Below are 13,213 nucleotides of genomic sequence, written 5' to 3'. Positions count from 1 at the left end.
TCATATTGAGTGGAGAAAGTAGACTCAAAGGAAAACATTTTTCTCCAAACACCTGTAAGACTAATTACTGGCATTTCACACACATGCTGTTGCGAGTCATCAATTGTCTCTTGCAGGTCATGTCTGCCCAAGTGAAGTTGTCTGGAGGGCTAGGATCTTGTCCAGATTAAAAATCGAATGTCAGTGATGGAAGGAACTCCAGAGTTCAAATATCAGACATGAAAAAATTGGAGTCAAGATACTGGCAAGGCTCTGTCCCACGTGGGTCAGTTGGTTGGTGCATCATTCTGTAAACCAAAAGGTGTTGGGCTCGATTCCCAGTCAGGGAACATGTCTAGATTGCAAGTTCTGTCCCCAGTCGGAGTGCTGATCAAAGTTTCTTTCACATCAGTGTCTCTGTCTGTCCCTTTCTATTTCTATCTCTCTATCTCTATCTCTTTCTCTCCTCCTCCCTCTCTCTCTAAAATCAATAAACATGTCTTCAGGTGAGGATTGAAAAAAGAGTACTGGTAAGTGGCAGAGTTAGGACTCAGTCAGAGATCTCTGGATTCACAGCCAATGACTTTTCCCTGTGCCATTTTCAAAGATCTGCCAAAGACAGACTATTCAACTACTGTCTCACAGAGGACAAGCATTTAGAGCCTTCCTTTATAATACCTGGACATAATCCATGATAAAGAAAGTATGTCAATACACAAAAGAATTGGAAACTGGTGCTCAAATACACATACATGCATGTTCAAAGCAACATTATTCAATCAGCATTTAGCTTTATAGTATAGCTAAAAGGTGGGAAAAACCCAAATATCCATCAAAGGTTAAATGAATTAGTAAATTCTGGTATACATGCACAATGAATATCTTTATAACTAATTATTTATGCATTTCCTTTGTTTTTCCTTAGGATAAATTACTGGGCATGCAAAACATGGAAACAATGCAAATGTCCATCTACTGATAAATTGTTAAATAAAATATGTATATCTATACAATGGAATTGAAAAGCCATGAAAATTAATGAAGTACCGATACATGCTAAAACATGAGTGAACCTCAAAAACATTATGCTAAGTGAAATAAATGAGCCAAATACAAAAGGAACAATATTACATGATTTCACTTATATGAAATGTGCAGAATAGGCAAATTTATACAGATAGAAAGTAGAATAGAGGTTACCAGGGGCTAGTAGAAAAGGAAAGTGGGGAGTTATAGCTTAGTTGGTATAGAGTTTCTTTTTGAGGTGATGAAAAGGTGGTAGTTGTACAACATAGTGCATGCACAAAATGCCACTCAATTGTTCATTTTAAAATGGTTAATTTTCTGTGCATTTCAACTCAATTCCAAAAAGGAAGAAAAGAAAGCATTTCTCCATCTTAATTGATGAGTCCCAGCCATAACTGACTGCTGGTGACCTAACACCAAACAGGGTCTCCCGGGGATGCCAATAACCTTGTATGGTGAGCAAGGTGACCGAGAACATGGGCTTCAATGTCAGAACTGGGCACAACTCTCAGCTCTGCCACTGACCAAGTGGGTGCCCTTGGACGTGCGATTGAAATCCATGAGCCTCTGTGTCTTCTTTATGAAACAGAAATAACTTTAGAACCTACCTCATGGGATTGCTGCAAAGATCAACATATAGCAAGTGTTCAAGAGGTGCTAAATAATACGTTCAGGGAGGGTGCATAGATGAGAAGAGCTCAATACATAGTAGCTATTATCTAGGATAGGGCAGCAGCCTGGAAGAAACAAACAACAATAACAACAACAAGCAAGTATTGGCCTTCAAAATACAACATTAACAGTATTCAGTTCAGAGAAGCTGACAGCTTCACCCTATTACATTTATATAGTCTGACATCCAGGCACCCAGATTCTCCTGATTAACAAAGATGGGACATGGAATTCCAACCAAGTTTTACACTTTTCACCTGGTTTTCTATTTTTGTCTCTGTCATTGGTAATGTCACCTGTTCAGCCCTGTGGTGCTTGTGTGTTGCATGTGTATATACAGTCACTTATTCTTCATCCTCAGATCTCCATCTAGGACTTGCCTGGATTCATGCTTCCAGCTCTTCTAGCTTCTAAGCATCCTGAGCAGTCCTCGATAACCCAGCATGACATTTTAAAAAAGATTTTATTTATTTTTAGAGAGAGGAGAAAGGAAGGAGAAAGAGAGGGAGAGAAATATCAATGTATGGTTGCCTCTTGTGTGTCCCCTGCTGGGAACTGGCCCGCAACCCAGGCGTGTGCCCTGACTGGGAATTGAACCATGATGCTCTGGTTCTCGGGCCTGTGCTACACTGAGCTACACCAACCAGGGCTGAATCCATATTTTTAAAGGAAATAAAGTTAGGAGTCACAGAAATTAGATTATTTAAAATAAAAAAATCTGCTCTGGCTGGTATGGTTCTGTGGATTGAGTGCAGGCTGTAAACCAAAGGGTGGCTGGTTTGATTCCCAGTCAGGGCATATGCTGAGTTTGCGGGCCAGATCCCCAGTTGGGGGCCACGTGACAGGCAACCACACATTGATGTTTCTCTCCCTCTCTTTCTCTTTTCCTTTCCCTCTCTCTAAATAATTAAATAATACCTTTAAAATAAATATATAAATAATCTGACTTATAAAGACCTTTCTTCATACATTCTTGAGCCGCCTGCTTCCCTTGACCCTGACAAGCCAACTAAAGAAAGGCAGGGTTCTTTTGGGGGTGATGAAAGTGGAAGAGCACGGAAGAGCCTCTTTGTCACTTCTGCCAATTTTGTGCATCTTCTCTCCTTCCCAGCAAGCCTCATGTATTCTGCAAGCCAGTACTGTGTACTCTGAGAATTAAAAAAATGTGAGTTAAAATTTTGGGAAAGTCAGACTGGATAAGGGAAGCTTGTATATGTCAGCAGAGAAAGACATGGGAAAGGCTATGCTCTCTGTCCTGTGTATGCAGCCTGGATTCAGCTAGATGTTCCAATATCTGTCCAGGTTTAATAGTTTTCTTGATTATTTAAATGCTTTATTGTTACAGCAGCAGTTCTGTACACATCACCCATCAGTGGGTAGAAAATGACAAATGTCAAACTATGTCTGACCCTGACTCTCTTCAACTCTTTATCTGTGGTATGGCTTTGGAATAAAAATGCCTACTCCCTGCTGTGTCTTCTTAAAAATGCACATTGTCTCTTCACATAAAGGCAGAGATGATGGTGCTATGGAGAAAGAAGAATAAAAAGAAGAGGAAGAGGAGAAAAGAGAAAAAAGAAATTGATTGTGACTTCTCAGGTTTGAAGTGCAAGTCCAAAAACCTATCAGGCTAAGTTGGTAGTTCATAAAAAACTTTCTTATGTTGCTTAAAACATTTTTTCTTTTTTGCTTTTTCAACAGGGCCTTGATTTTTCAGCTCAGATTCCTGATCATCATAGAGAAAAAACAGATTTCATAATGTTCATGGCCAGGGTTGGGGAAGGTACACTTCAGCTCCTTGGAGGCCTATGAGTGAAGCTGACACCAGATAGCTTGTCTGTTTTTCCAAACAAGGTAGAGAATGAATGTTAAATACAATATTCAGTACTAAATGTCACTCACTGGTTGTCCTCTGCAACCTTGCACCACAATATGCCTACTACCAAGGAGAACTTGTTCTCAGGTAAAATCCTGAGTAGAAGCAGCAAGGTTGCTGCTTTGCTACTTTAGTACCACCGTTACTACTGCTACCATTCTAGCCTCTGACAGTCTTTCACATGCTTGAAATTTCAAAGAAAATAGGAAAGGTCAGCCTGACTGGTGTAGATCAGTGGATTGAGCATGGGCCTGTGAACTGGAGGATCGCGGTTCCATTCCCAGTCAGGGCACAAGCCTGGGTTGCAGGCCAGTTCCCGGCAGGGGACACACGATACATTGTGTGTCCTCGGCAGAGGCAACCATACATTGATATTTCTTTCCCTCTCTCCTTCCCTTCCCCTCTAAAGATAAATAAATAAAATATTTTAAAAAAACAACAAAGAAAATAGGAAAGGTCAAGTTTAAGGTGGATTGACTAGACAAATGCCAAGGTCTCTTCTAGATTTCACATTCTCATAGCATCTGCTCATATAATGCTGGGTTCCTTACCTCCACCCTGTCTTTTTGCCTGTGTGATTTTCTCATCAGATGGGTGAGATGTGGAAGAGTAATACAGAGCAATTTTGAAAAATGAATGTTCCACAAGTACCTTCACAATGTAAGTGTTAAATACAAAGTATCAGTATTTTTATTTAATCAAAAGCACGTGAAGAAATAATTTGGTTTCCAGGAGTGAACCATTTACGTCCAATGGGCAAATTAGAGAAGAAACTCTCTTTCCATTATATTGAAATGCATGTTTTCCATCTAAAGCTGTAGGTCAAATCATGTGCAACAAGCTAGAGTAGTAACTATCTGACAACTGTTTGCCATCACATGGAAGTGTAATCACTAAAAAGTGTTTTTTTTTCTTTTTTAGAAATTAGAAATATTCTTTAGCCCTGGCTGGTGTGGCTTGATGGACTGAGTGCCAGACTGTGAACCAAAAGGTTGCTGGTTCGATTCCTAGTCAGGGTACATGCCTGGGTTGTGGGCCTGGTTCCCAGTTGCAGGTGCATGAGAGTGGCCACACACTGATGATTCTCTCCCTCTCTTTCTTCCTCCCTTACCCTCTCTCTAAAAATAAATAAATACAATCTTTTTTTAAAAAGGACTTAGCTGAAAAAACCTGGCTGGGTAACTCAGCTGGTTAGAGCATCCTCCTGATAGACCGAGGTTGTGGGTTCAGTCTCTAGTGAGGGCACATATAAGAATCAACCAATGAATATATAAGTATGTGGAACCAAAAATCTCTCTCTCACCAATACATTTTTAAAAATTAAAAAGTTGAAATCTTAAAAAAATACTTAGCTGAAATATCACCTCTTCTGAGAAACCTTTCTAGATTCCCCCAAGCAGAGCTAATGGCTCCTGCTTCTAGGCCTCTGAAGCACTATTTATACAAAACAACTACCACACTTGCCATTCAGCAGAGGTCTTGCTTTCTCTGAGGATTCCTCTACCCCTAGTCTCCAACAGAGACTTTATTTTTATTTGAATGTCTATTGCCTGCCAGTGTGCAGGTCTGCCCTGTGGGCAGTTTCCTAAGGGAATTGACCTAGAATTAGATCTGAAATCTCCTGATTTAAAAAATATATATATTTATTTATTTATTTTTAGAGAGAGGGCAAGGAGGAACAAAGAGAGGGAGAGAAACCTCGATGTGAGAGAGAAACATCGATTCCTAACCAGAAGTCAAACATGTGACCTTTTGCTTTGCAGAACAATGCCCAACCGAGCCACACTGGTCAGAGTTGAAATCTGATTTTTAAATATTAGTGAGTAGTTCAGAACATTTAAAGGTTTACTGGCCCACAATCCAGGCATGTACCCTAACTGGGAACCAAACCAGCAACCCTTCAGTTTGTGGGATGACACCCAACCTACTGAGCCACACCAGCCAGTGCTCTCAGCTAAGTCCTGATGGATGAATATAAAATTTTCCAAGGAGTGGAGGGGAATGAAAAGGTATTCCTAACATGGTCAGGGTAAAGTTGCAAGGAAGGGCATGGCATGATGGAGAATGATGACGTGTTCTTATGGGACTGAGTATAAGATACAGGATTGGGAAGAATCAGTTAGAAAGCTGGTAATATAGACCATGGCTTGATAGCAAGGATCCAGATTTATTGAATGACTTGGGAGTTGATCTGGAAAGCAATGGAAACAATGGAGTACTGAGGAGGAGGGAAGGACATTGTTCAGGTGATATTATGAAAGGCATACTCTCATGGCTATGGCAGGGATGGGCTGAGGAGGGAAGAGACCAGAGGGCTGCAAGACAACCACCTATTCTAAGGAGGGAGGTCACCTTCTATTCCTCACCCCATATTTGTCAACTAAGGTAAGTCCCCAGCAAGTCCAGAGAAGTGCCCTGATAGCTGAGACAGAGGACCTGACTCAAGTAGTTCTTGGCTTGGATGGCAGCAGCAGTGAGGGCCTACTTTGTTCTGTCTGCCCATCAGTGAATGTACGTACCCCAGTGCCACATCAGGGGAAACACCTCACTTGGGAAAACCAATTATAGTATAAGTGCATTCTACCTAGGCAAGCCTTTACGTATAGGTCTTACACAGTACATTAAACTGCAAACTCCTTTTGGCTTATACATCTTCCCTCCAAGGTCTGAGCAGCTTCTGGCAAATAGTACGTGCTCAATGAAAATTTATCAGTCTCGTTTGAAACAGGGCCTTTTTAAAAGATCTGGGCAGATACACATTCACTGCTGACCCTAAATGTGACCCAGAGAATTGTGTTTTCTAATAAAGAAAAATGGCATCAGATTTAGTCAGAGGCCTTAAATTTTTCAGTCTTGGTTTAGCCACTTAAAAACCCTGTGGCTGTGGACAAGCTACATAAGCTAGCTGAGATTCAATTTGTTTATCTATTTAAAAAAATCCTAATCCAAGGATAAATGCATTGACTTTAGAGAGAGAGGAACGGAGAGAGAATCACTGACGTGAGAGAAAAACATTGATTGGTTGCTTTTGTACATACCCTGAACCCGCAACCCAGGTATTTGCCCTGAACTGGAACTGAACCTGTGACTCTTCAGTGCATGGGATGACACTCCAACCAACCAAGCCACACTGGCCAGGGCATACTTATTTATTAAAAAAAAACATTAAAATTTTCTAAGAGTATGAGAGTACACCTGGAGGCACTTTGCAAACGGCAGAGTACTATATGACCAAAAGTAGTCTATCCATAAAATAGAATACTATTCATCCATAGAAAGGAAGTACTGATACATGCTATCACATGGACAGATCTTAAAAACATGATGCTGGGTGAAAAAAAAATCCAGACACAAAAGTTCACTTATTGCATGATTCGATTTATATAAAACATCCAGAATAGGCAAATATATAGACACAGGAAGATTAGTGGGGAGGAGGGGATGGACTTTGATTGCTGATTGGGTATGAGGTTTCCTTTTGGGATGATGAAAATGTTCTAAACCTAGAGAGTGGTGATGGCTGCACACCATTGTGAATGCACTAAATGCCACTGAATTGCACACTTTAAGATGATTAAAACGGTAAGTTTTATGTTCATGTATTTTAGTGCAATAAAAAAAGCAAAAAAGTGCTAAATGAGAGCTAATCATCCTGAGAAGTTGTTGATTCTTGCATTCTACATGCAGCCCCGATCCATTTTTTGTTTTTTGTGTGTGTTCAGAAAACTTAACTGAGTGGGTGTATCTCTACTAAGAAGCCTTTTTTGGAAGAGGAGCTAGAGACTGGTGGGGGAGGGAAGGTGTAACTACAGGCCATCTAAAAGGGAAGCTGGATGGTATTTGTTTCGCAGATTGCCAGTTGTTCACCCTGTTTGTATTTAAATGAAAGGAGGCTTTGAAGTGGGAGCCGCCTCTGAGCAGAGCTTGGGGTTCCTGCCTTGTGTGGTAAAGTTCAGACTTGTCCAGATCCATTCTTAGCAAGAGGTTACTGTTTCTGGTGGAAAAGTCTCAAGTTTTGGCTAATAATACATGAACAGAAAGAACAGGAGTAAACTGGGAGGACCGGAATGATTTCCCCCTGGACTTGGTGTGAAAAGAAGCTTTCTGATTGGGGCTTCATGGTTTGGAAGTGTCTTTTTCTCATTTAAGGTCGCTGGATTTTATTTTAATATTAATCTTGGCCTCATGTCAGATTATATTCTCTTTGGTAAAGAACACGTTTAACTAAATGCATCAATCAGTGAAAGTTAAAAGTGCTGGGCTAAGCCCCAGCAATGCCTTGAGGGCTTGATGGTTATCAGTTTGAAGGAAACCTGTACTATTTGAAAGTCCATCGGAAATGGCTGGAAACTCATTTGTCGTTGAGTTTGCATGTTTAGAAAAACTCCTTTCCTTGTCACAGAGTTAGAGGTCTGCCAACCCACAGAAATTCCATTCTAAGTCCCACGTATAGACAGGTCACAATCTGTCTGTTTTTCCTGGTGATCTCCAAGAGCTAATAAAATGTAGAAGAGTTTGCAGTAGGCATTCAAAACAACAGCTATGCTAGTTTCTACATCTCTTCACAGTCAAGCTTGTCAACGTGGTTTGCAAACAACAGTGGAGGAAGTCTCAACAAACCCTAGGAGGATGATAATTGTAATGATGGTTCATATCTTCACCCTATGTAATTTTATGGGAATTGAGAGTCTAGCCAAATAATAAGTTCCAGCCCCTTTTATCTGCCCAGTTCCCAGCACACTCCCGAGGTGTCTGATGCACTTCTCATTGTAACCTCTTAAAGCAGAGTGTAACAATAACAACTGTAATGACAAGTTCCCAATCTGCACAGTTCCCTTCATTAAAGGAGCCCTGGGAGCTTCAAAAACACTCATTAATGGAATATGACAAAGCTTGGAAGGAGGGAAGACTCACCTATTTCCACTTTCCTGATGGCTAAGGGGAGACTGGGTCCCAGAGTGGTGAGAGTAGAGAAGAATTGGGGATCTTGGGCTACCTTTATTCCCTGTGACCCGGGAGTTGAATTCGGATTTTGGACCCCCACCCAGTAGCTGCATGCTATTTGCAAGTCGCTACCCTTATCTTGGCCTGTTTCCCTACGTGCAGAAGGTTGGTTTGGGCCAGGATTCTAAGATCAACGCTAACTTGGTTCCATCGCCTCGCAGTTTGTCCTCACCCCCACTTCAGGGTTTAGAAAACCAGGGCTCAGCAGAACTAGGCATGGTGGAGAGGGGTGGAGGCGAGGAGACAAATGCTAAGCCAGGGTTCTAAACAAAGCGGTGCTCCAAGAGCGCCAAGAAGGTCTGAAGAGGCCAGGTGAGCTTTTAGGGCCAGCTTTGAGTCTCAAGTCCCCAAGATACTTGCAAGAGAAACAGTGCGAGTAATACCAGCGCTTTCCCCTGACCCAGGAACTAAGTGGTTCAAGGCAGCGGGGAACAGGAGCAGGTATCAAGGTTAGAGGGTTTTCGCCGGGCTTTGGCCCACAGGCAGTGGGTCAGGTGGCCGCGCGCATAAAGCCTAGGACTCGAACGTGGGCTTTAGGACAAGTCCCCAGCTACTCGGTGCCCCAGGGGCTTGGCCCCTTTACTCCGGAGAAGTTAGCCTTTCCTCTACGGTTGAGGGGCGGTGGGCAGGCTCCCCGCCTTCCCGGAGGAGAGGAGGAAGGAGGAGCCCTGTGGGGCGTGTCTCTGGAGGGAGCGCCGCGCGCCTGGTGCGGCCCCCTAGGAAGTGGATTTAGCTACTCCGGATCCAACCCCGCTTCCAGGTTTTCTCCCATCCCGACCTTACCAGCTCCCGCCCGTCTCCGGCCCCCCCGCCGCCCGCCCCCACCCCCTGTGCCGCCCGCCGGGCCAAGTTTGCCCAGCGTCGCCGTGCACGCCGGCCAGTCAATCAGCGGCGGAGCTGAGGAGGGTAGAGCCGTGTGGCCGAGGGCAGAGTGAGCGAGCCGAGTGGAGTCAGGAGAGTGGGGCAGCGCCGGGCAGCCCGAGCCGCGCGCGAGGAGCGCCAGCCGCTGCTCACACCCTCCGCGGCCCCCGAGGAGCCTGCCACCTTTCCCTCCCACCCTGCGTCCCTGTCCCGTCGGCCGGCCAGGTCGTCCCGCTCCCTGTCCTCACGGACCTCTGAGTTACGGGTCCGCGCCTTCGCTCCCTTGGGCTACGCACTGCTTCTACAACCTCCGTCTCCTTCTCTCTCGGCCGGGCGCCTGGCACCGGGGACCGTTGCCTGACGCTCGAGGCCCAGCTCCACTTTTCGTCCCGCGTCTCCTCCTTCTGCCGTTTTCCTCCTCCTCCAACTCTTATTCCAACTCCTACTCCCTCTCGCTTCACTCGCGAGCCCTAGGGTCCGCGCCCGCCACTTTTCATCCCTTCGCGAAGGTCAGAGTGCGTCCATCCTGCCCGCACCATGGCACAGTTCGGCTTGCCAGCGCTTCTCTGCACCTTGGCCATACTCAGCGCTGCGTTGCTGGCTGCCGAGCTCAAGTCGAAAAGTTGCTCGGAAGTGCGGCGTCTCTACGTGTCAAAAGGCTTCAACAAGAACGATGCCCCCACGCATGAGATCAACGGTAGGTGGGATACCCTGGGGGACAAGCGCCCAGACGAGTACTCAGAGAAGGGGCCACAGAAGCTCCGTGACCTGCCGCCCCCCTCCCCCCGCGCCGGACGCAGGTAGCCTAGAGGGAGAGCTAGAGAGTGAGCCCTATCAGCGTAGAAGGTTCCCGTGGAGCTGCGGCCCCCGAGGCGCTGCCAGTGGCGGAGCACAACAGAATTGCCCAGTGCCACTCCTGCTGTTTATCCCCTCGCCCCCCGGAGTCCTCCCAATTCCCAGGAAGCCCTCAGAGTGCGCGTCACCCGTTCCCTCGCCTTTTCCGGGTTGAACTTCTTACTGGACTCCCCGCTTTGTTTTGTGGGTCAAGAGAGCCGGTTGCGGGGGTGGAGGTCACCAATGGGGTGGTGGTGAAGAGTTTTTAGAGGTTGCCAGATTCCGGGGAGCGCAAAACGTGGAATTTGAATTGATGTTTCATTGATGTTACTTGAAAACCTTCTCCCCATTTCTCTCCCACCGTTGACACAGACTAGTCTGAGTAGATACGGCGGTTTTAGGAGGCGCCTTTAAAAAAAGACTCTCCACGCTTTCAAACCTGACTTTTGGGAACACTTCTCTTTTCCGGAAGGTGTTGGACGAGAAGATTATTTCCTCCACTTTCTTTTTCTCACCTCATTTTAAGGGTTAATTGCACATTGAATTACAAACCTTTGAAAGGACTGATTACAGGAAACCTGAGTCTCTGCTAGGAGATGGTTATGCAAATAGCACTGTTTAGCCTGTGAAAAAAAGTTCACCGGATTTCGGCGCTTAGGGGCTCCTGGGGGTAAAGCCCTGCGTGGAGTGCCGGGGAGGTAGCTTTCCTGCCGGCGCCCTTCAAATTTCTCCTTGCGAGGCCGGCTGAGGTGGTCGGACCGGTCCCCTCCCGGTCTCTCTCTCCCTCTCAGAGGCTAACTGTTGCGCGCCGCCCCATGGGCCTGTCGCGGCACAGGTAGTCCGTTCGCCTGGAGGGTTCAGAAAGAACCTCGAATCTAGCTGGCTGGTGGCCAGCATAACTTAAGGTTGAAGTGAGCGATTTGAGTCCTGGGGCCAATCCTCCATTCCGAACCTTTCATGGAAGTGAGCAGAGCGCGATTTTGCTTCTGGGTGTCGGTCACTTGGGTGGGGCGGGCTGGGGGCCGGCAATTGGCAAAGGAAATACTGCAATTTCAACCAGGCACTTCCAAAGGTTTAGGAAGACTTGGGGGTCATTTTTTGGAAGGACAATTAATAACCATGTAGATTAAGTGCAGTTATCAATTACATATAACTTGCAAAGATAATTGAGGGAAGGCGTTGGGCATTTTCAGAGTATAACTGGCAACCCAAGAAGTTGTTGGTGCAACCTAGAAGCCCACTGCACCTTTGCAGTTATCAAATAACTCGCACACTATACTGATTAGAAACTATTTGGTCTTAGCTGCTGGTCTTCTCGGGAGCTCAAGTATGTCACGGAGGCACGATTTTATTGGTTGTAGAGCCCTGAAAAGCCCTCTTTCTTTACACTCTTCCTCCCGCCCAGCCAGAAAAAGTGAAGTGAACCAACAGTTACTGAAGCTCGGGGGCTCTGCAGGTCAGACCTGGGGTCTTTGTGCCCTGCACAGTTTGGGCCCTGGCCCAGCGGAGATGATTGGCGTGAAGGTTACAGTTGTCATTCCCACATTTTGAAGGGATAGATGCAGTGATGTACTTAATGGGAATGTGACAAGTTTTCATCTTCTGCTCATGCAAACAATATGTGCCTTTGAGATGGACTAGAGGCATTCAGGGAGTAGGTTGTGAAATGGCCCTCCTTACTTTCTCCAACTTTGCTTTGTGCAGTCTTGCAGCCACAGGACATCTTCCCCAGCCAGCTTCTCAGGGAAAAGGAAGTTCGATAGGTGCTCAATGGTTGTGACTAGGTGTTCCCTTTGATTGTCATGATGTCCAGAAAACACCTGAGGATTACTTTTGCATGTGTCCATCTGGACATTTTCTCTCCAAAGATAGGAGAGTTATTAGTGACCAGCAGCAGGAAATGGAAGCTAATGTGCTCACACCCAAAACATTTTATTCTTTTTGTCTTGTCCTTCATCTCCCTCCCAGGGCTGCTGCTTTTATTTCCCCTTTTGAATGACCTACTGGACTGCATTCTCCTGAGGAACAAAGGAAGTGCCTTTTTAGCTGGAATCCTTGGAAGACCACCAAGGATTTTAGCTCATGCAGTGCAATTTCGCACCACTTTCAACAATAACAAAAATGCATGACTGAATGGCTCAAAAATGTGGAGTGTTAGAGGCATTCATTTGAGTCTAGGACACTGTCACAACACAGACAGACCCAAGTAAATACCTTTAGACGGCCAGTATAGAAACAGGGGTAATCTTTACCATCAGCCTGGCCTCTCAATATGCATACATTAGCCTTATCTTCCCTGGGCTACACTCAGAAAATTTTGGTCATTTGGGGGCATATAGTCAATATAATGACTTGTATTCAGCTTATGTCTGAACTAATTCATTGCCAGGCACTTTCCCTTGTGATGGTCTTGGTGGTGATGATATATAAATGCAAAAATTCCAGGATCACAGTGTCTGTGTACCTAGCCTCAGGCTTAGCTCAAGTTGAAGGTTTTGTTCCTGAGGGCCTTGCACTTGCCTTCCAATGGTTTGAACAGGCTTGAAGAATACTCCATGTTCTTAAGTACTCACAGTCTTTTTAGATTATAATTAAGATAATTTGATATGCTCTCAAGGGCATTGGGGGTTATATCGTGCTGACAGGGCTTCCAGTTGAAGTCCTGTATGTACCCCTGAACTTATCAAATAATGGGTAGCCCAGATGCTGTAATCACAAGGGGTCTTTAACATAAAGAATAGGTGTTTGTTTAGTGTTCAATTGGCATATTTTTTTGAGTTCCTACTATGTGCAATATTCACTATGTGCTTGGCATAGTGGAGGAAAGAAAGGCAAGAGGGGCCTCTGCCACCTGTACCTTTCTAGGTAGGGGAGAGACAAACCATGCATACACATAATAGGAATACAACATGGTGTGTGATAAGTACTGTGTGAGTGGTACAGATGAGGAGAAAGGAGTCC

At 45.0% G+C, this 13,213-nt stretch overlaps 1 protein-coding gene across 1 annotated transcript in view; it reads left to right on the top strand.

Annotated features, from left to right (window-relative positions):
* The first annotated feature begins 9,396 nt into the window (after nt 1-9,396).
* The window catches only part of GPC4 (glypican 4), a 120,772-nt gene continuing 116,955 nt past the window's right edge, over nt 9,397-13,213 (top strand). Inside the window, exon 1 of the mRNA XM_037046044.1 lies at nt 9,397-10,115. Coding sequence (XP_036901939.1) covers nt 9,956-10,115 — 160 coding nt within the window. The 5' untranslated portion in view covers nt 9,397-9,955. The remainder of the gene's footprint in view (nt 10,116-13,213) is intronic.

The sequence above is a fragment of the Sturnira hondurensis genome, unplaced genomic scaffold (assembly GCF_014824575.4).
Source record: "Sturnira hondurensis isolate 20B ecotype Veracruz unplaced genomic scaffold, ASM1482457v3 Scaffold0004786, whole genome shotgun sequence".
Lineage (NCBI taxonomy): Eukaryota > Metazoa > Chordata > Mammalia > Chiroptera > Phyllostomidae > Sturnira > Sturnira hondurensis.
The sequence above is the reverse complement of the archived record's forward strand: the minus strand, read 5'-3'. Positions and strand labels throughout refer to the sequence as shown.